We start from the raw sequence: 22,213 nt of genomic DNA on the forward strand, positions 1-22,213 counted from the left end.
TAGACGCCATTCCTTTCAGCATTACCACTTAAAACATATTGAGTGGTAAGCTTTGGAGTTGCACTTTTTTAAATATGTCAGGCATGTCTGTACTGAATATTTTTAAACATGTGAAACTAAAGAAAGGGCATTAGTCCATTACTAGTATTTTGAATGGAGAATCTTTAATTTTATAGTAAATAAATTGTTCAACCAGCAGCAAATATTTCTCTTCACACCCTTAAAGAAAAAAAAAAGACTTTAAACAAAGAAAGGTGAAGGAACCACAAAGTCAGATTACATCTTTCTCAAAGATCAGTTTTACACCTACAAGACTATTTGCATAAGATCTTAGTCCATGAATAAGAAAATGACTCTAATATGAATCTATATATTAAAAAGTGAATAAAACGCTTATCCCAAACTATTTAGCTTTCCTAACCAGACACTTTATGAACAAAACACTCTGTTGAAAACTCCCCAAAGAGCAAACACTGAACATTCAAGCACTCAAAAATAAAGGCTTCGTTACACTCAAAGGCAGCTTGTCAAAGCCGAAACGGAGCACTAAAAGTTGCTTTCTACAGAGAGAATTCTTTAATCTGAACCCCATGACCCACATGAAGCCCTGTGAACCAATCTCTTACCGGCATGACACTGGCTATGAGGATTTGAGACTTCAAATCTTAAATGTTATCCTCTCTAAGGGGAGTTCTAGTAATGAGAAAACTGGTTTAACTGCTAAAATATATTCTCACAGAAACCGTACATGTTCATGCTAGGAAACATTTGGGATTTCACATTGGTTCTTCACCTTTTGAAATAAATAAAAACCACACTTCAACCACACATATTGTACTTTATTGAAAACTACAAATCAATACAAAACACTCAAAAGGAGAAGTTTTACGAATTTCCTCTGTAGTATGATCTCATCAGCAGAACCAACTGTTAGAGACAAAAGCAAATTGCATTCATATTAAACATGCCAATAATACTGCTTAAAAGTGAATCAGGTGTTGCCCTAAAGACAGCAAGTGGTTTATTTTCCAAAAACCCTTGCAAAACATCTCATAGGGCACTGATGTAGGATCACAGCGTTAAGGGTCGCCAGTGAAAAGAAGTGGCTGACCCCCTTTGAAAGTGATCCAAAGGTGTGGAACAACTCTCACCTTCCAAGAAATGTCTGGCTGGGAAACCCTTCACTCCAACGCCAAACCTGTAACAGCATAAACCATTAAAGTTTAATTATTAAACTTATTAAAACTAAATAAAATATTATTAAAATGATTTAATTATTAAACACATACAATTTCCCATTTTGAGTTTAAGTACATTTAAGGAAATGTTCCTAATAAATCCCAACAGAAATGAAACTGAAGAGACTCATTAGAATGGGTTTTAATTTTTGGTCAAGTCCACAGCAAGTCAGGAACCACATATCCTAAAAGCCTTGGTATATGACCAAATTCATCCCTTACATACAACTGGGAAACATTCAAGAACAGATGCCTTACTTTTCAGCTTGCAGTACGGGAAGAACGATCAGCTGCCAACATTTATTTTTCAATCTAATCATATAGGACCTGTGGGTACAACACAAACATGTCAGGATTATCTAGACACACCAAGCTATTGAAACAATGTCACAAGGCTTCTAAAAGGAGCAAGTCGCAGTGTGTCGCTATCCTCCGGAGAGCGTCTTGGATGACTGCGGGGGGTTGTGAAGGGTTGGGGCATGTCGAGTATGTGGGAGAATGGAAAGCACACCAGTGATGGACCCATTCCGCACTAGAGAGGCTGTGTAGGAACGTTTACAACAAAAACCGCTTTGCTTCCAGCTAGGGCGGTTCGATTTATTGAAATAAAACTGAAATTAGACCCCACAAACACTGTAGTCCAACCATCTTTACATGCTAACAAGCAGCACATATAAACTCCGGATGAGGCCTTGTCTCGACCACCGCCAGGACCCAACAACAAACGTAAGGTCCTACAAGAGCAGGGGGGTCGAGGTTCTCTAGCACTGGCATTTGAACATTCCAGTCAGAAATACAACTGGATGCAGATACCAACAGTGCGGACTCATGTAATTTCTAATAAGCCATTTTAATGCTACAAACCTCTCACACACCGGCAGTCAACAAAAAGGGGTGTTTGCGCCTTCTAGTGGACATCCTTCAGATCGCACCTACAGAGTGGAAATTTACACAAGTGAGATGTTTGCTCTTTGCTATACCTTACAATTTAAGGGTTCATCCTTTAAGCGCATTGAAATGTACTGCAGAATTTTCCCACAAAGCTAAAGATAAAAGCGACATGGGTAAAGCGATACTACAGACTTAATCTCCGAGGCATTTCCAACGACTATGCTCTACTGAGAGGGGCAAGTCGGGATAGACCTCGCTTTAATCAATTTTCCAAAATGCATTCTCATTATCAAGTGGAAAAATTATAAAAGTAAAATTTACCATTAGGACAAGCTTCCTCAGATATAAATTATGCATTAATTCACAGGATTATTCTCCCACATTTTGTTCTGGAGCCTGAAAGTAGGAAACAAACATTAGAAAACAACATTTATACTCTTAATCAAATGAAAGGGAGTTTGAGTGTTCAGAATGGCACATTCTCTTTCATAGTTAATAAGAGCAGTTGAACATTAATGCCAATCATCATTACAGACCTCCAATTCATCATTATCCCAATAAATTCTTACCGGATTGCCCAGTCCATTCACAGGAGGATCAGTCACCCAAAACCTGAAAGCACACACACATCTTATTTAAAAATGACACCTAAACGATAAAAAAACATTGTCTTGCTGTCATAAAATGTCTCTTCTCGATAGTAGCACTGTTACTTGGTGGACACAACAGTGAGTTGCAAGAGAAGGGAATTGTAATTTGTGCACTGCACTAGTTCCTAAGCCCATCGTGACTAGACCGTGACTAGTATGGTGCACGCAGTTCAGAAAGAAATCATCCAAACCACTTACCATACTGCATACGTTGGTTACTGCACATTTCAAACAGCATAGAGATGCCTAAGAATTTCCTGTTGGGAGAAATAAATAACATTAGTCCTCTTCATATCGCCTCAAAGTACAGCAGTAGAGACATGCTCGGAGTATACCAGGCCTCATTGTCATCACTGCAACGATTATACAGTGATGAAAGCAAACCTGCTGTTATTCTAGCCAAGCCGACGGAGGAATTTGCCCTATTTGAGACATTCCGCATTTGATGATCTACTTTGCCATCTACAAGATCCGATAAATCTTTAAACACGTGTTCCCCCCACAAAGACCAAATCACCCACAATCGATCAATGCAGCGGAAGATAATTAGTGCACTTAACTACTAAAGTAATCTGAAAAAATAACCTTTTAGTTCAGTAGCTTTCGCCATGCCCACGAGTCTGCAAGAGTATTCACCACGTGCTGCTGTAGTCTACTGTTCACGAAACTATTAGAAATACTTTGCATTAAACTTATTTAATCGTAAGAGAACACTATCTAGATAACTGAAATGCGGAAATAACAGCCACAGATAAACAAATCTATATTTTAAAACCCCGAAGCCTACCCAGTTTTAGCCAGTCTTCTCGCAGGCGGGTTGAAGCGGAGAGAAGGACGCAGGAAGAGAAGCGTCACGTTTTATATCCGACGTTACGACATTTTACGGCTCTGCGCTCTCCTCTGTGTTTCTGTGGTAACGTTAAAAGTGCAATATGTACGATTTTTGCGTTAAAATATCCCAAAACTACTAGGCCAGTGTTATATATTTTGTTCATTTGAGTAATAACAATATCCCAAATGTTTCCAATTATGTGTACCTCTTGAGAAAATTGCTATTTTAACCAAGGCTCCTGGACGTGTGAGGGAGTCGTCTGTCGTTGGCGTCATATCCGCCTTACGCGACGACAAATGCGGAAGTAGTAGTAGTAGCGTCTGTCCAGCGCCTAGTTTGTTTCGGTCAGTCGTTATGGAGCACAACTATTCTTTACCGTTTGCAGCTGGTTCTCTCTACAAAAACAAGTCTCATAAACATAAACGTCGACGTACTGGACAACCAGATGACCCAAGAAGATTTTGGGACAAGAAGAGAAATAAAACGAGGATCAACATCGGTGTGGCTTTTATTAAATGGAGAGAACTTCGCGACAAACTTCAGCTAGACAGAGACGCCGATCTTGCGTGTGTTTTAATAGAAAGGTGAGTAAATGTTTGGACGTCTTTACTGACAGAAAACTTATGATTATTATATCGATCAACACTTTAAGTCTTATTGTAGGGTTGTAATTAACCGCGAGCCATCTGAAAATCCATTAAAATGTGTGATTCAGATCCGCTGAGATAATAAACAAACCCCGATTCATTTAGGGGTAGAAGTTTATATCAATGTATGTCTGAGGGGAACTTTCTGTCTTTAGAAAAGTTTAGAATGTATTTTTTCTTTTCATCTAGCCTCTGTATAATTCATATTAAAGTTCATAAGTGCAGCGCTGCTTTGTTTACATCAGAAACCAATAAAACACTTAAAGCGCCACCTGCTGGCAAAGAGTGAATCTGCGTCTCATTCAACTCGTTTTTTATGTATAACTTCACAAAACTGGTCAAATCATTCTGTTTTTGCTTCAAAATTATACAAATCTAATTTAGATTAAAAACTGCGCATGTTGCATGTATGCAGCATCTTTGTTTGGATCATGATTAAAATGCAGTGGTTGCCTCTGATTTTAAATGGAAAAAGCACAGACGAAGCCTTGTTTTGTTTATATGAAGATATTTCTTTTATTTTTGTTATTTGATTTGGAGCTTGTTTTAAAAATTCAATTTAGTTTTATTTACATCTACATTATGTTTAAATTTAGTCATTTAGCAGTCACTTTTATCCGAAGTGACTTCCAAAGGAGGACGATAGAAACAATCAAAACCAACAAAAGAGCAAAAAATGAAAGTGCTATATATTAGTATATTGTTATAGTTATATTTAAATTTCACAAAGACAACATTTTGTCCAAGCAATAATAAAATTACACATTTAATGAATCATTTGTCTGAAATCTCATTTTGTAAAAAAAAAAAAAAAAAAAAAAAAAGTGACTCAAGGTAAATCATAACTGGCATGGAAAAAGAATTTCAAACGGAGTTTGATTTTTCAGCTTTCCCGTCTGGAAACATCACCTTGGATCTCAGGTCTCCGAGTTAACAAAGCGGCGTCGCATGTCTTGGGTAGCAGCAGTAAGAAAGAAAACCATCACCTTCAACAACATTTCCAGAGACACGCTCGTTTGTTCACGTCATTTACACAAAGGTAAGTTAAGTTTTTTTTTTTACGACTAGCAATGGAGTTACTGTTACTCCGCAAACTTTATTAGCTAACAGTGTCATGGTTCTGTCACTTTGGTCTGGTTCATGTGAAAGAGCCCTGACACTGGTGTGTATTGTTTTTGTGTCAATGTGCATGCACTCTTGTCTGTGTTGAGTGTTCATTTTCTCACCATACGCTCTAATCTTCTGTTTTCTTTGGTTGTGTTCTTGTGTCTGCCCTACATTGTTTTGCTCTGATTCATTATTCAGTAAAGTCCTTTGCTTTCTGTTTAAGTCATCTTTACCCGCAATATTGACAAACACTGTTAACTGGCTGAATAACTACATAACCAATGGAATAATTTGATCTTTTTTTTTTTTTAGGCAAACCCACCGATGAAATGCTGGACTGCGATCCTGACTGGGTACCATCATCACATCTCAGGCACACAGAAGTTAAAGCAACACACTCAGTGCAGTTTAACCGGAGTACAAGGAGACTGCAAGCTGTCACAGGGGATCAAGCTGCACCTGCACCATTAGATGTAGCTGGCCAGACGGATGAAGCTTTGACAGCAGATGATGCTTCACAAATGGATGACACAGACTCAAATGAAAACACTGCAGAACAGCAGGAATGCCATCTTTGTAGATGCAGGCGTGCTGAATATAAACGTTTGCTGGAGGAGAACAGGAGACTGAAGGAAGAGCTCGCCCAAAAGAGAATGGATGAGGATTCTTTTAAAGATGATGATGCAAAGGTGAAGTACTACACTGGGCTTCCATGTCTAGCGCTTCTGATGGGTGTGCTGACACAGCTTGTTCCCTGCCTGCCACAGACCGGCCGAAAACTCTCACCTTTTCAGATGCTCCTTTCAACACTGATGCGCCTCAGGCTGAATCTCCCAATTCAGCACATTGCATACCTCTTCTCTGTAGATCGAAAGACTGTGTCCACAACATTCAGAGATACCATAGGTTCAATGTTTAGTCATCTCAAACCCTTGGTGCACTGGCCAGAGAGACATTGCTTGCAGGCCACCATGCCACATCACTTTGTAGAGGCTTTTGGGAGTCAAGTAGCAGTTATTGTGGACTGCTTTGAAATTCGCATTGAAAGAGCATCAAATCTCAAAGCTAGAGCACAGACATTTTCCCACTACAAACAACGGCACACCCTTAAATATCTCATTGGTATTACACCACGAGGATCGATCTCTTTCATTTCCCAAGGGTGGGAAGGTGATGTCAGTGACAAGCATGTGACTGAGAATAGTGGCCTTCTTAATAAACTATTGCCTGGGGATTTGGTGTTGGCAGAATGTGGAATGGACATCAAAGACAGTGTTGGACTCGTGTGTGCAGAAGTGAAAATACCTGCATCCACAAGAGGATGCAGCCAGCTGGAAGCAAAAGATGTGGAGGAAACACACCGGATAGCTCACCTCAAGGTTCATGTGGAGAGGATGATTGGATGTGTACGCACAAAGTACAACATACTCAATGGAATTGTACCAGTCAGCATGGTACTCCCATGTCAAGGTGAAGACATGACCTTCCTGGACAAGATCGTGACTGTATGCTGTGCCTTGACTAATATGTGCCCCAGCGTTGCCATGAAACCATAAACTAGGGCTGTCAAAAGATTTGATCACCATTAAATCACATCCAAAATAAAAGTTTGTGTTTATCAATGTTTGTGTACTGTGTATATTTAAGCACACACACATATGCATGTGCATTTATATACACATATGAATATACACAAACCTACGTTATATAAATAACTTTTATTTTAGATGTGATTAATCTATTTGACAGCCTTACATTAATAAACGTTACCTATGCGTGAACAGCATATCCTGCATTATCAGTGTAATGCATATTGCATACCACCGGTTACAATAATAAACTGAAAAAATGAATAAATTCGGTATTTGTGCATGATAACACACTGAGGTAAATGTGTACAGTTTACAGTAACACATATAACATACAAAACAGGTAAAGAGGCAGTGTAACACATAAAAGGTAATTAGTTAAACAAGTATCAAGACCACAGGTAAGGCAATAAGTAAAAAAAAAACAAAAAAAGTTAAAAAATGATTTAACATGCATGTGCACACTCTACTTGGCCACTGGAGCTGAGGATCATTAAGGTGTTGAGAGTTCAAAACCAAATATCTATAATCATGTTATATGAACAGGCCTCACGTTAGAGAGATAGATAACGTTAGACACACACACACACACAGACCATGGGCAGACAGATAGATAAACAGTAAGTAAAATAAACCTCTTATGACTAAAATGTGCTACTGATGTTAAGATGTGTCAGAAATGTGCGTTTTATTACATATCTTTGTGCGAACAACCATTTTCTGCTTGTTGACGCGGAAAATTTGAAGGTCCTACACCCATCCTTTTGTAAATTGCAGGTGGGCCTCGAGAGATTTATAATGTTTTAATTGTTTGTATTGTCAGTGCGTACACATTTGAGCAAAGTAAAACAAATACACAGGGAAAGTAACGTGGGGTAGCTCGTTGAGATCATTGGACCACTCTCTGTGTTCGTATGGATCGAGTTCATTGATTGTCTTGATTTTAGAGTAAAATAAAGTTACCACAACTTTGCTTCCTTGTTGAGTTTTTCTTTATATGTAATCTTACACTTGATCATTATTCGGTCCATTATTATTCCTATTTATTATTGCGGTGTACTAATTCAATGATGGCTGATGAACACATGTGTGTGTATGTTACATGTGTACATAAATAAATACACTTACATGCATGTATATCTGTTGTTCAGATATTGACCAATAAAACATTGAAGTATTCATAAAAATAATATACATTTTTAATATTAATTTTTATCATTGTAAAAGTATGGAAATAAAAATAATAAAAAAGTTTGGGCTTAAAGGGTATATTACACAAAGTAATGTTTAAAACAAGTACATAACTAGCTTTTTAATATATTACAATTTCCATAAATGTGCATTTGTGGGATTTTTCTTATGGCAGGGTGCTGATGTCTGGAGATGTGAATAACACTGACTGTTCGAGATGCCACACGCTGCAAGTACTTCACATTTTGTGTTTTACTGGATCTACATTGCATAACGAAATGAACTTATCCATTTAAGGGGGAATATTTGCCCTCTGGAACTGATTTCAATTGGCATTTATTGCCTTTGTATGGGCAGTTTTTATAATTACCTAACTAATTGTTTCGGTGTTGTTTTTATATTAGTTAAATATAATCATTTACTTACATATATCAGAATAATATACCAAAACAAATGCCATCTTTTTATGGCTTACATGTATTTTCACTATAAATGCATAATATACAGTAAATAGACTACATAAAGGATATAAATTTATATTAAAAATAGGAACTGCTTTCATGGTAGGGCTGCAATTTTATGACTACATTTTTGTTGTTGATTATTGCTCTTGATATTGTAAGAATGATTATTAATGTTGACTAATAGATTACATGCAAAACATGTTTTTGTGTTTGGGGAAACAGCCCATCAAACTCTGGCTTTACGGTTAAGAAGCACTTCTAAACATTGATTGTTTTTTTTTGCATTAGAAAATCAAGACTTTATATTACTTTTTTCAGTAGCTTGAAAAACAAAACCACTATTTACACGGGGAGGATATTACTTACAGAAAGCAATCATAAAATAATGAAGAATTCTGAATCTAATGCAAATTATACACACTTGAAAAAACTCATTTTAGAATCATTGAAGCGGTCTACACTGTGCAAAGAATTACTTGCAATGAATTTTCCTGTGTGGTTTATAATGAAAGAATTTATGACAGTGCAGAATTCAGTTCAACAGAAATATATGATTGGTTAAAAATTAAATGCTGCAAAAAAAAAAAAAAACAACGCAAAAAGACGTGATGCAATGTGACCAGATCTTGATGTAATGCCACAGTCACCACTTTTCACATTTCACATCAATTGCAACAGAAATGTATGCAGGGTTAAAATTGTTTTGCCCCCATCCCGTTATTTACAACCCGGTTGCATGCCCATGTTTACTGATTAACCTTTTAAATCACTAGGAGTTTGGAGGCGATGGAGCTGTTAATTTCTGCAGGGGCATGTTTGGAAAAATCCTCAATTTTTCAAGAAGCAATGTCTTCTTAATATAGATTGTGTTTTTTCAGTCTTGCATTCCTTGGAGACACAGAACAGATGGAGGTGTGGAAGAAGGCTGGAGTCAGTTTTAATGTTTCTGATGCTCACGGTCGAACTCCCTTACATGTGGTGAGGTTTTCTCAGAGATGTTAAGTAAATCTTGTTCCTATGATAAGGCTTAGGCCTGGCCCATCTTTCTTCATTTACGAGAGTGATGTGTAGCGATCAACATGAAATGTTTAAGTTCTTTATCCGCAATGGATCTGATCTTGAGGTATATGGACATAAAGAATTTCAAACACTGGTTCATCTCTCAAATGTTTGGACACATCACTGATCTATAATGCAGAACATATATAGATCAGTGGGGCACATTCATGTTTTGGCCAATAATTTAGAATAATATCAAGTTATCAAAACACTTAAGATGCATGCTAGGTTTTCTATCAGTCTTAAAGCAGTTCCCGTATGCTATGCACTGTTGACTGCTTTTCCATCACTCTTCTTTTCAACTCATCCAATTCAAAAAGTCATACTGTATATATTCATAATTTATATTGTTTACAAAGAATTATCAGAATGTTTTAAAGAGCATCTATTATGCCCCTTTTTAGTTTCAGCCCAAAATACCCAACAGGTCATTTTAGACTGCACAATTAATTGAAATTAATAATGAATAAACAGAAGATTTAACTGCTTTTATTGATTCAACGTGACTAATAAACACACGACTACAGCAATATATGGTTTATCTGAGTTCTTATTATTAAAATTTTCATCATAGTAAAGTATATGTATTTTCACATGGTTTAAAATGGAGCAGCATTTACTACACAGAGCCGTAATTCATTGAGAAGAGACACAAACATCTGTCATTATCGCAAATGATTTGGCGATTTCATAATCTTATGATTATATCGTCTGTGATTATGAAGGTGATTTCACATAACTTATCAGAGAACTACGGCTCTGTAGTAGATGCTGCTCCACCTGAAAGCAGAGATTTTACTTATTATTTTTGGACCAAAATGTATTTTCGATGCTTATAGAAATTCTAACGGACCCTCTGATGTCACATGGACTACTTTGAAGATGTTTTTATTATCTTTCTGGACATGGACAGTAGACCGTACACACAGTATCAAATGAGGGACTGAGAGCTCTCGGACTAAATCTAAAATATCTTAAACTGTGTTCCAAAGATAAACTGAGGTCTCACTGGTTTGGAACGACATGAGGGTGAGTAATTTTCATTTTTTTCTGTGAACTAACCCTTTAAGTAGTCAACATTTGAAGTAGATCAAAGTTATCCTAAAACCTAAAATCAGAATGTGTTCTTGTCTTTCAATCAACTTCGTACTGTTATTTACAACTTTTAGAACCTTACATTAACTGAGAAACTAAATGAAAATTCTGAACTAAACAGCAAAAATCTTTTTATGTTTTGCCACAGAATAAAAAACAAAAAAGGTAATAGACTTTAACCTAATTATTCTGATTTAAATAACCACTTAAATAAAAGGTTATCAATTTACTCACTCACATTTTTTTTCCTCATTCACCTGTTATTGACGGCCTGACTGAGATTCTCTCCAGACATCTTGATCCATTCTAGCATCAGTTCATTCTCTTCATATTCTGACACAAAATTCACCCACAGAAATATTTCAGGAAATGCAAAGGACTGCTGAGTGCCGCTTTCCCCCTCTCGGACTGCTGACTTTGACACTGGATCATAGGTGAAATCATAATGTATCTGCAACAGAATATAGAATTTGTTCATATATATACACGACTAAGGTTAATATTTTTAAGAAAACAATACTTCTAATGATAATTAATAATAATTCCTTACATTTATATAGCGCTTTTCTAGACACTCAAAGCGCTTACATAGTCAGGGGGTATCTCCTCATCTCCAGGGTGATATGGCTGGCTGCCGATATGGGCTTAACTTCTGCAAGTTTGAATTAAATTGATCAAAAGTGACAGTACATACATTAATAACTGTTTTCAACAGGAAAAATGTTTCTTGAGCAGCAAATCATCACGCTACAGTGATTTCTGAAAGATCATGTGACACTGAAGACTGGAGTAAAATGATTATTCAAATTTGCCATCCAATTTATAAATGACATTTTAGAAAATTATAAATTAAAACAGAAAAATACTTGTAGCATTTCACAATGTTGCAGTTTATTTTATTTCTGATAAAATCAATGCAGCCTTGATGAGCATAAGAGAATTATTTCAAACACAGCATTACTGTCAACAAAATATTTTACCTAAAGTGTGTTTAGATTATTATTAACACAAAAAAGCCTTATCTGAATTTGAAGAGAACCCAATTCGACTGTGTCGACTCATTTTAGGTCACATCCCGTGGTGAACTCGCCAGCTCGTTCTTCTGTAGTAAATATTGTTTAGACTCCCCTACCCCACATCTCAGACATGTTCTTATTTAACCACAGTTAATATTCTCCATCTCTCCAGTAGCCCTCCAGTAGCCATCCAGTTACATTTGTGCATCATTTTAATACGTCCCCTTCTAAACATCTGAAGGTCCAAAACAGTTCCTACATTGAAAGCTACCAGGTTAACAAACCCACAAAGCCACAATCAAGCCACAATGTTGAGATTCAAATAAATGCAAGTCATTGTATTTCATTACAAAAGTAAATTTCTTAATAACAAAAGATAAACTACATCACAAATGAGTGGGACAATGAATAGGAAATTATTTTGTTATAAGCTGGTAAAGATCTCTTATTATTCATTATGAGAACTTGTCAACTGACCTCATAATATTTCATGAAAACACATAAATGGGAATATTGTAACCCATTACAGAAACCGGGTTCAAGATTTACAGTTCAGTCCATAGTGAATCAGTTGTTGTGTTCCAGTGGAGTGTGATGGTCTTCATTCTATTCCCTCTTGTTTGTCTTTGATGGCAACCTACAATAAATAAATAATAATAAAAAAAATACATTTCTGGAATATACATCACAGATTCCTCAACACAAAAGTTCACATTCACTAATAATTGTGTGGATCATATGTACTGAAACAGAAGAACTTCTTAAATGTGAAATACAGGTGCATCTCAATAAATTAGAATGTAGTGAAAAAGTTCATTTATTTCAGTAGTTCAACTCAAATTTTGAAACTGGTGTATAAATAAATTAATTGCACACAGACTGAAGTAGTTTAAGTCTTTGGTTCTTTTAATTGTGATGATTAAAAACGACTTGAATGCTGGTGGCGCGTTCATCCTGTTTAAAAACCAGCAGCGATGACGCTAATGGACGAACACTGAGCGACGCATGCGCAGTACACAGTGTGATAATGTCAGTGATTAGGAAAGATCCTCTTTTTATTATTGCCAAGGTACCAAAGATACAAATACAGGTAATATCATCACGTGCAAAGAGGTGACATTACATGCAAAACATCATTTATAGACATATGCAACAGTAAACAATACAAAACCAAAACAAAATAAATTACAAATAATAAATTAATTGTTTTACAAGCTTTGATATTCTTGGAAGATGAAATAGTTTGGACATACTGTTGAACCTCTTTTTCAAAAACAATATATAAAGGATTTTGACGAGTGAATTTACTGTGATGAATATGAAATTTTGCAAGAAGTAATAATAGGTTAATAATAAAATTATTCATTAATTTTATCTTTTGGTATATTTAAGAAGCCAAACAGTACATCCTTAAAAAGCAGAGAGAAACCATGGAGCACACTGCGATTGATAACACTAGAGAATTCAATCCAAAATAGCTGTGTGTGAGGACAATCCCAAAAGATATGCATTAGAGGATGACACGGGAGTGGATTTTCACTCCTGTCCCGTCCCACTCCCATAGAAATAAATCTTGTCCCGTCCCACTCCCAGACCAAAGTTTAAAAAATAATCCCATCCCATCCCGCTCCTGGTAAATTGACTCCCACTCCCATCCCGCTCCTGTTTAAACTGACTCCCGCTCCTGTACCGCTCCCATATATTTTTTTCTTCAACTAGTGTTTAGTTCATACATAGAATTTGATTTAATCTGCTCTCCATCCTGTTTTGGACCAGCTGCTGAGCCCGTTTCTAGATTTTCTCCAGAAAATGGAATACAGCAAATAAAAGAAAAACAGTACATAGTTCACTCCATGTCTACAATAGTTTAATAAACCCAAACAGCACATAAAGCTGCATTTTACTCATTTATTGTTGAGTAAACAATACATTTATAGTTTACATTTTTATTTTTTTTAATTACATGTTAACGATTTTCATTAATTATGCTCTTGCATAATGAGTCCATCTTAGTTATATGTCTGGGACGGCTGGGTCGTGTAGTTATTTTTTAATTGCGTTACATTGTAGGCGTATTAAAAGGAAACTACAAAATGGTGCATTTACTTTTTTCTTTTTTTGTCGTCTTTGCTATTGGTTGATTCCCGCTCCCGTCTGCTCCCGTTAACCATTTATCCTGTACCGTCCAAATCCCGTGATTAATAGCAAAGATGACTCCCATCCTGCAGGAATCCCACGGGAATCCCGTGACCCGTGGGATTCCCGAAAAAATGTCAGCCTCTAATATGCATATCAGTTTCATTAGGGTCACCACAAAAAGAACAGCTTGTATCTATGTCCGATTTAAATCTTTTCAGAAAACACTGGGTAAAATCTGTGTAATAATTTGAATGAGATTTCTCTAACCTTGTTTGTTATGTATTTTGAAGACAGAGTCCATACTTTTTTCCAATCAATATGATCAACCACATTCCTCCAATAAGACACCACATATAGAGTTGTTACAAGCTCCTTTTGAAAAAGTGATCTAATCTTATAGTTACGTAATGAAGGATGTGACAAAAAGCATAGTTTTCCTACTGCACTGTAAAACCCGATAAGTAAACTTTACTCAAACCGTTTGAGTAAACAGATTGCCTTGATTTAAACCATGTAAGTTTTAAAACTTTGCATTTAAGTAATTAATTGATTAACTAAGTGCTGATTGAGCATTAGTGATGAACAGCTGCTGTTAAAAAACAGAATCACTGAAGAAAAGAGAAACACAAGAACTACTACAACTGACTTCAGACACAGCCTTAGATGAAATCAACTGAAATAAAATACATGAAATCTTTCAAGATCTGATTAAACAACCCCACAAACAGCATCACCAGCTCCACTTATTAATAACCAGACTGACTTTATTTCTGTCAGACGTCTACAGAAGATCTTATTGAGAATGAACTAAGGTTTAGATGTTGATTTATTGTTTCATTTGAAGTAACCATGTTAGAGATCAGTGTTTGCTTTAGTTGGGCTCTTGACCCTTGATTGCTGTCTTAGTCTTTTCTCTGGCTGTTATAACCGTGTGTTTCTAAAACACATTTGTTATAACTCAAAGGCCCAGAAGAAGTAAGTGTTAACCTGTACCTAGGTGTAGATTGTTATACTTTATATTGGTGATGATAATCATCAATTATTTGTCTGTATGGAGTCTAATCTCTGATGAAGTAGGTGTTGTGTAATTAGTTGAAGTGATTCTAGTAAAAGTGACATTAAGAGCCAGTGATTCTGTGATAATCAATTAATATAAAAATGACTTTCTAAACACTTTTGTACACATACATTTTTCTTCTATGTCAGTTGGTCAAACACAGACATTAAAAATCAGAATATTAACCTCTACAATGGTGACGAAAAAACATGCTGCAATGCATTCTGGGTACTATTGTAGTACAGAACTCATCCATGGCTCCCAGCATGCTCTGCAGCATTTTTTTTGGTCACCATTGTTGAGGTTCATAATCTGATTATTGATGTCTTTGTGTGACTGTTTGACACCGTAGAAGACCAAACTGTTTGAAAAGTCATTCAGATTAACTGATTATCACAGAACCACTTGCTCTCAGTATCACTTTTACTATAATCAATCAAATTACACAACACCTATTTCATCAGAGGGTAGACTCTGTACAGTTCAATAATTGATGATTATCATCACCGATATAAAGTATAACAATCTACACCTAGGTACAGGTTAACATCTGATGGCATTTCTTCTGGGCTTTTGAGCTTTTGAGGGACAGAAGTGAGAGACTTATTTACCCTCATTTGATAAAACTGTTTTGAAAAAAAAATTATTTTACATTTAGAAATTTCTAGAATATCTGTTTCGGGTTTTTTGTTAGTGTAAAAACTTTTCCAAAATAAAAAAGTAAGTAAGTGAAATTTTCACTTATTTTTCACAAGCTCTTGAAGTGTTCCTGTAGCTCAGTGGTAGAACATTGCATTAGCAAGTGCAAGTTTGGGGGTTCGATTCCCCGGGAACACATGATAGGTGAAAATTGTCAGCCTGAATGCACTGTAAGTTGCTTTGGATAAAAGTGTCTGCTAAATGCATTAATTTAATATTATTTAATTGAATTTTACTCAATAAAATGTACTTATTATTATTTTATTTTTTTTACTTAACTTAGTTAAGTAGATTTACTTAATTTCCAAATGTGTTAAATTTACTTGAAAAATGCTTGTGCAAAAACTTGCCAAATAAAAATTAAGTAAATTTACTTATTACTTTTTTCAGTGTGGGATTTCAAATGGGTGTAAAGAAATAGGTAAAGTGCTGGATGATCTAACAGAGTCCCTTAAAAGCATAACAGCTCCTTTAGGAATAGCATCTATGACAATGGAGAATTCTTTGGGAGTTACTGGAAAATTAAATTTGCATAAAAAAATTAATAACTTAAAGAAGACCTTCTGAGTTAAATAACTGGGAAACAATCAGAATGTTTTTCTCAAACCAATTACTAAAAAACAAAGATTTTCTCTTATATACAATGTCTTGATTGTTCCAAATGAAGTACCGGTGAGGGGAGAAATTGTGCTTAAAGATTAATGACCGTGCAAGTAATCCCTGTTTGTGAAATTTAGATAAATTGTAAGGGATTCTAGCAATATTATAATTACAGATCAATAGGAAAGTGAAACCACCTAATTTGGAATAAAATGGTAATTGGGGATAAAATTCCAGATTGAGTATGGATTACACAAAAACTGTCTAATCCAATTAATTTTGAAAGTGTTGTTCAAAGAAGAGAAATCAAGAAAATTCAACCCACCATTCTCATACGTGTTCATTAATACAGACTTCATAACATAATGGATTTTGTTTTTCCAATTAGTCTTTCCAGTTGATTTTATCAACTGATTTACAAATTTTGTCCATATAGAGAGAGTGCAGAGTATGTAAGCCTGGAGATGCCATCCGCCGTATTCTGCCTCTCAAGCTCAAGTCTCTCTGCAACCATGCATTGAATCTTCTTTGGGCTTTTATTATAAACGGATCAAACTTGAATGTACATCTTTTATCTTGATTTTTAGTTATCATAATGCTTAAATATGTAATTCTCAGATTTAACTGAAATATTATAAAAAGTGAGTGCTGTACAATCTTTAATAGACATTAATTCACATTTACTTGTGTTTAGAGTAAGTCCCGAAGCTTCAGAGAACAGTTTTATATTATTAATTGCTATAGAGATTTGGGAAGCATCTCTCATAAATAAGGTGGTGTCATCTGCTAATTGACTTATAAATATTTCTCGATCTGCTACACGGATACCCCGAGTACACTTTCACATACAAAAGTTGACAGTAGCTGCACACAAAGAAGAAATAAATAGGGAGAAAGGGGACAACCTTGTCTCACTCCTCTGGATAAACTAAACCTCGGTGAAGTGCCATTCTTTAATTTAATCGAAGCATTTCCATTATTGTAAAGGGTTTTAATTACTCGGCAAAACATGTCCCCAAAACCAAATTTATCTAATTAATTAATAATAAATTGGTGCTCTAAAGAATCGAAAGCCTTATAGAAATCTAAGAAAAGAATGAAGCTGTCCTTCTGAATAAAGTCTGAATAATCTAATAAATCAAAAATCAACCTTATATTGTTAACAATGTGTCTTTTGTTAAAAAAAAAAGAGATCGGGTCTCATCTATAACAGATCCCAATACAGATTTTAGTCTTTTAGCAAACATAATAGCTAAAATTGTATAATCACTGTTAAGCAGAGAAATGGGATGCCAATTGTCAATTAAGAGTAAATAATTTTTAGGCTTCGGAATTAAAGTAATTAAGCCTTGAGTGAGAGTCGTGTATGCTTTCTTCAAAAACCTTAAGTAAAAAAGGAGACAGTTCTTTAAAGAACTGTTTATAAAACTCTGCGGTAAGCCAGATTTATTGTTTTTAAGTTCTAGAATTGAGTTACTAACTTCAGATAAAGTAATTTCACTATCACAGAGATTTCTGTCATGGCTTGAGATAGTCTTACAATCTTTAACAGACTCCAGAAAAGTATGGGCTGCCTCTTCCGAAAATATGTTTTTTTTATATACAGATTACTGTAAAATTTAGCACAGAAATGTGCAATTGACTGAGGATTATTTGTGACTGTCCCCTCAATATTAAGAGTTTCAATTAGTGAAGTACTTACGCGATTCATTTCTAATCTGAAAAAATATGCTGTGTTACATTCTCCCTCCTCCAGCCATTTTTGTCTAGATCTAATATAAGCACTCTGTGCCCTATAGAGCTTGGGAAACTACGTCACTGCACATTGCATTCTGGGCAGTTGCGGCCATTTTTGGGGACACGCTTATCAGTAAAAGTGAAAGTGAAAGTGACATGACATACAGATCAAGTGTAAGATTACATATAAAGAAAAACTCAACAAGGAAGCAAAGATGTGGTATTTAGAAAAAAATCAAGACAATCAACGAACTCAATCTGCACGAACACAAAGAGTGGTCGGATGATCTTAAAGAGCTGCCGCTCGTAACCTTCCCCAATGTGTTTTCTAACCTTGTTTGTAGTGTCAGAGCGTACACCTCTGATCAGTTTAAAAATGATAAATCTCATGAGTCTCACCTGCAATTTACAAATGGATGGGTGCAGAACCTACACATTTTCCGCGTCAACGAGCGAGTTACACGGCCCCTTTACTTTTTAATATGCGTTATTGTAAACTGTACAAATTAACCTCAGTGTGTTATGATGCACAAATAAAGAGATACAGAATTGATCAATTTTGCCGTTTATTACTGTAACAGGTGGTATGCAATATGCATAACACTGTTAATGCAGGAGATGTGGTTCATGCATAGGTAACATTTAATGTAACGTTAAGTCACATCCAAAAAAAAAAGTTGTTTATATAACGTACATTTCTGTATATATATATATATATATATATATATATATATAAATGCACATACATACGTGTGTATATATCAGACCAAAGGGACAATCCTTCTTTTCCTTCTTACTGCTGCTAACCAATCTATGTGACCCCGCTTGTTAACTCGGAGACCTGAGATCAAGGTGCGGTTTTCCAGCGGGAAAGCTGAAAAATCGCACTCCATTCACATTATTTTTATTTTCATGAGTACGAGTATGGCAGTTAATTACACAACAAGGTTTTACCATTGTAACTTATTTTTTAGCTGTAGAGAGCAAACAAAACAGTCTATTATCAATCCAATCCAATACACACAGCAGCGTCCGTGTCCTAAAGTCCCAGAATGCATTGCATTGCTGACGTCATGTTCCTAGACTCTATAAGTGTACATCTCATCTAATTTAGACTCCAGGTCAGCATACTCAAGCTTACCAGATTCAGAAAACAACTCTGGGGGTTTAGAAGAAAGTATTGCAATTTTAGACACCACCTTATTTTCTTCTGCTCTCTTAAGTTTAGCTAAATTACTACCGAGTTTTCTAAAGTATTTACTATAGTTTCAAACTTTAACAGCTCCCACTAGCAACAGTATGAATCTAACACTAAAGCCCGTCTCCAGTGCTGCTCAATCAATAATGCGATATTCTTCTTAACATCTTCAAAATGGAGAAGAGAACTGTTCAATTTCCAATCGAGCTGAGATCAAGGGATGCAGAAAGACAAAGCCTAAGAGAGACTGCACTGTGATCTGTAAGAGGTGTAGCATGAATGCTGACTGATTTACAACTATTTCTTAGGCTTTGAGAAATGAGCCAGTAATCTATTCGGGACTGCTTAGAGCGGTCCTTGATGCTCCACGTATAGAGTCTCTGCTGTGGATACATTTAAATTTCTTTAATTTTTTTTTTTTTTTACATTTCTCTCCATATATCAACAACACAAAAACGTGACATGAAATTATACATAATAGGACTTATAGAAGCAGCTCTAGGGGGAAACCTATCTAAATCACTGTTTAAACCCATATTGAAATCCCCACCTAAAATAACAACAGCATTGGGGTATTTAACCAGTACTGTATTTTCACTGATATTTTCCATTAAAGTGATATTTTCTATAGAAGAATTGTACCCATAAACATTTAATAACACTGAGATGGTCTGACCAAGTGAAAGCACTAATAAGAGAAAATGACCCTTTGGATCACTGTCAACGTGTAGAATCTCAACAGCAAACTTTTTTTTTTTTTTATATATAAATGGTGACATCTGCTGAATGCTGATCGCTCTGTGCGTGAGACATCCATATATCACTGCCCCACTGGGACCTCAAAAATTTAACATCGTCCTGTGTGGAACGGGTTTCTTGAAAAAAGCAAAAGCCTGATCCATGGTTTTTAACAAAGAAAAAGAGGGCTTTGCGCTTCACATTGTTTCTTAGACCCCTGGAATTAAGAGAAATGAACTATACTGACATTGAAAAAACGAACAGCAATGAACAGCTGTTAACACGATTCAAAACAAAGGCAAAAAGTCAAAACTGAGAAAAAAGCTGAGATGAACAGAGCTTAACTGAACAATTTAAAGGTCCAGCTTTAGTAGGACGATAGATGAAACGCCATAGTGACAGTTAACAGTCATCATCTTACACGATCATCACGATGGAACTCACAAAGTAATCTCCACACCTTCAATAAACGCACGCGCTCCTTCATAATAAGCCATTTTTTCCAGCAGCCCTCGCCTCTCTCACTCTCGGTCACAAGCTCTTCCGTCTCTCCCGGTCCAGCGAAGTCAGATCCTCAGCGAAGCGCAGGTTGATGTCTTTGAGAAACTGTGCAGCTTTCCATAAGGCATCGCGGATAATCCGTGAGGACTGCATGATAACGGCGCGAGGTTTTGTGTTGTCACCTCTCCTCCCTAACCGACGCACAGTGTCAACAACATCAGGCAGGGGCGGACTGGCCACCTGGAGCACCGGGACTTTTCCCGGTGGGCCGCTGGCCAATGTAAATATTCTAGCAAATATGAAACCCTGCCCCCCTGGTGATCAAGAGGGTCTGGCTGCGTTCTGCACATAATTTGCTCATCTCAAACAAGCATAGTAACACGCAGAGGGGCAGGGTTTCATATTTTATTGAAGCAGCCCTGGGCGCCGCCATTGGCTAGCGGACCCCCACCTGCTGTTAGCATTCCATTGACTCCCATTCATTTCTGCGTCACTTTGAAAGCGAATAACTTTACATCTGAGGCGTTTAAAGACTCCATTTGTCCTTTTGTTATTTCTAAAGAAACACAAAAATGTATAAAAGGCACCATTACCTTGTATCTTACGTTGTGGCCCCGTAGAAGCAGTTTTTGTAAAATTAGGCTAACGATTGCGTCATGACCTGCGACACTCTCTGTAGCACAGTAGAGAAATTACCGTATAGACAGGAGGAGAAGCTCGCAGGCAATCTTTTACTGTCTATGAGGCTATCAGGGGGACGTGGAGGCATAAAGTCAAGGGAGAAGCCCATAGAGAGTCCATAGAAGCAACGGGACAAAATTATTCAACAACGTCTGCAAGATTCGGTGGGTGAGATTCAGATTTCTCTTGGCACAGCGATTAGAAGACTTGCAGGTTGCTCACGTGACATTTACGCCATGAAGCTCAGTTTGAGTCTGCGCAGTACGCTCGACCCCCAGGTAGTGTGTGCTTCTAATCGACTTCACTTGTCTCCATTGAATCCAATGGGGTCTCTTGTGTCCATTTCTTTTACTGTCTATGGTAACACGGGGCAGTGCAGTCGCCTGTCAATGACGCTAGTTACCCTTTGTTACCGCCTTTACTGACGTAGAAAACACATGACTGAGTTACAGTGTCCTGGACAAAGGCTTAGTAGTGTCTAACGTCCAGCAAACCACTAGCTTGCTTCAAGCAGTTCCTTATTTACTTTTTCTTGCACGTTTTATGGTGGATTGTGTTACTTATTTATGGAACATAATTACTGTTTACCATCTGCCCCTGGTTCTGTCGACAAGGACAGCTCCCGTAAACGTAAGCGTACGGGTCAACCAGATGACCCAAGAAGAGTTTGGGACAAGAGGAGAGAAAGAGCGAGGATCAATATCGGTGTTGCATTTTCTAGATGGAGAGAGCTTCGCGAAAATCTTCAACTAGAAAGAGATGCCGATCTCGCTTGTGTTTTACTGGAAAGGTGAGTTGTTTTGATTTGTATCTTTACAGAAAACATGTTATTATAACGATCAACAAGATTAGTATTATGGGCAATACAAGCCAAATGCAGGGCATCGTGTCTTTGCATTGATTTTGTATGTTACTTCATATGTATGTAATCGTTTTTATATCATCTGACTAAACAGTAATCAGTAGCATATCACTATAAAGCCCACAACCTTTCTCCCAACTCTGCTTCTTCTAGTTCAACTTGCTGTATATTTACATTCGCAAGGCCATCAACATGGCTCCCAGAATGCAACGCGGCGCCCAA

At 36.5% G+C, this 22,213-nt stretch overlaps 1 protein-coding gene, 1 long non-coding RNA gene and 1 other non-coding gene across 6 annotated transcripts in view; 1 reads left to right on the forward strand and 2 right to left on the reverse strand.

Moving 5' to 3' along the window:
• Positions 1 to 22,213, forward strand: part of LOC113049753 (uncharacterized) — a 29,667-nt gene that overhangs the window by 2,300 nt on the left and 5,154 nt on the right. Inside the window, exons 1-3 of one of the 3 annotated variants that reach the window (XM_026212361.1) lie at positions 3,828 to 4,195; positions 5,146 to 5,297; positions 5,678 to 6,987. In XM_026212361.1, coding sequence (XP_026068146.1) covers positions 3,966 to 4,195; positions 5,146 to 5,297; positions 5,678 to 6,921 — 1,626 coding nt within the window. In that variant the 5' untranslated portion in view covers positions 3,828 to 3,965 and the 3' untranslated portion in view covers positions 6,922 to 6,987. Of the gene's footprint in view, positions 1 to 3,827; positions 4,196 to 5,145; positions 5,298 to 5,677; positions 6,988 to 22,213 lie in introns of those variants that run through there. The other 2 variants (XM_026212364.1, XM_026212362.1) reach the window with 2 other exon arrangements.
• Positions 821 to 3,690, reverse strand: LOC113049755 (uncharacterized). 2 transcript variants are annotated; one of them, XR_003276642.1, is made up of 9 exons: positions 3,567 to 3,629; positions 3,365 to 3,446; positions 2,978 to 3,036; positions 2,699 to 2,741; positions 2,451 to 2,525; positions 2,103 to 2,170; positions 1,497 to 1,565; positions 1,152 to 1,198; positions 821 to 927 (listed from the first exon to the last, which is right to left on the reverse strand). It is a non-coding gene; the product is annotated as an uncharacterized LOC113049755 (long non-coding RNA). The 2 variants fall into 2 exon arrangements; XR_003276641.1 differs by lacking the exon at positions 3,365 to 3,446 and having other exon boundaries at positions 3,567 to 3,690.
• Positions 2,254 to 2,387, reverse strand: LOC113050088 (small nucleolar RNA SNORA18). The gene has a single exon (XR_003276730.1). It is a non-coding gene; the product is annotated as a small nucleolar RNA SNORA18 (small nucleolar RNA).

The sequence above is a fragment of the Carassius auratus genome, chromosome 30 (assembly GCF_003368295.1).
Source record: "Carassius auratus strain Wakin chromosome 30, ASM336829v1, whole genome shotgun sequence".
NCBI lineage: Eukaryota > Metazoa > Chordata > Actinopteri > Cypriniformes > Cyprinidae > Carassius > Carassius auratus.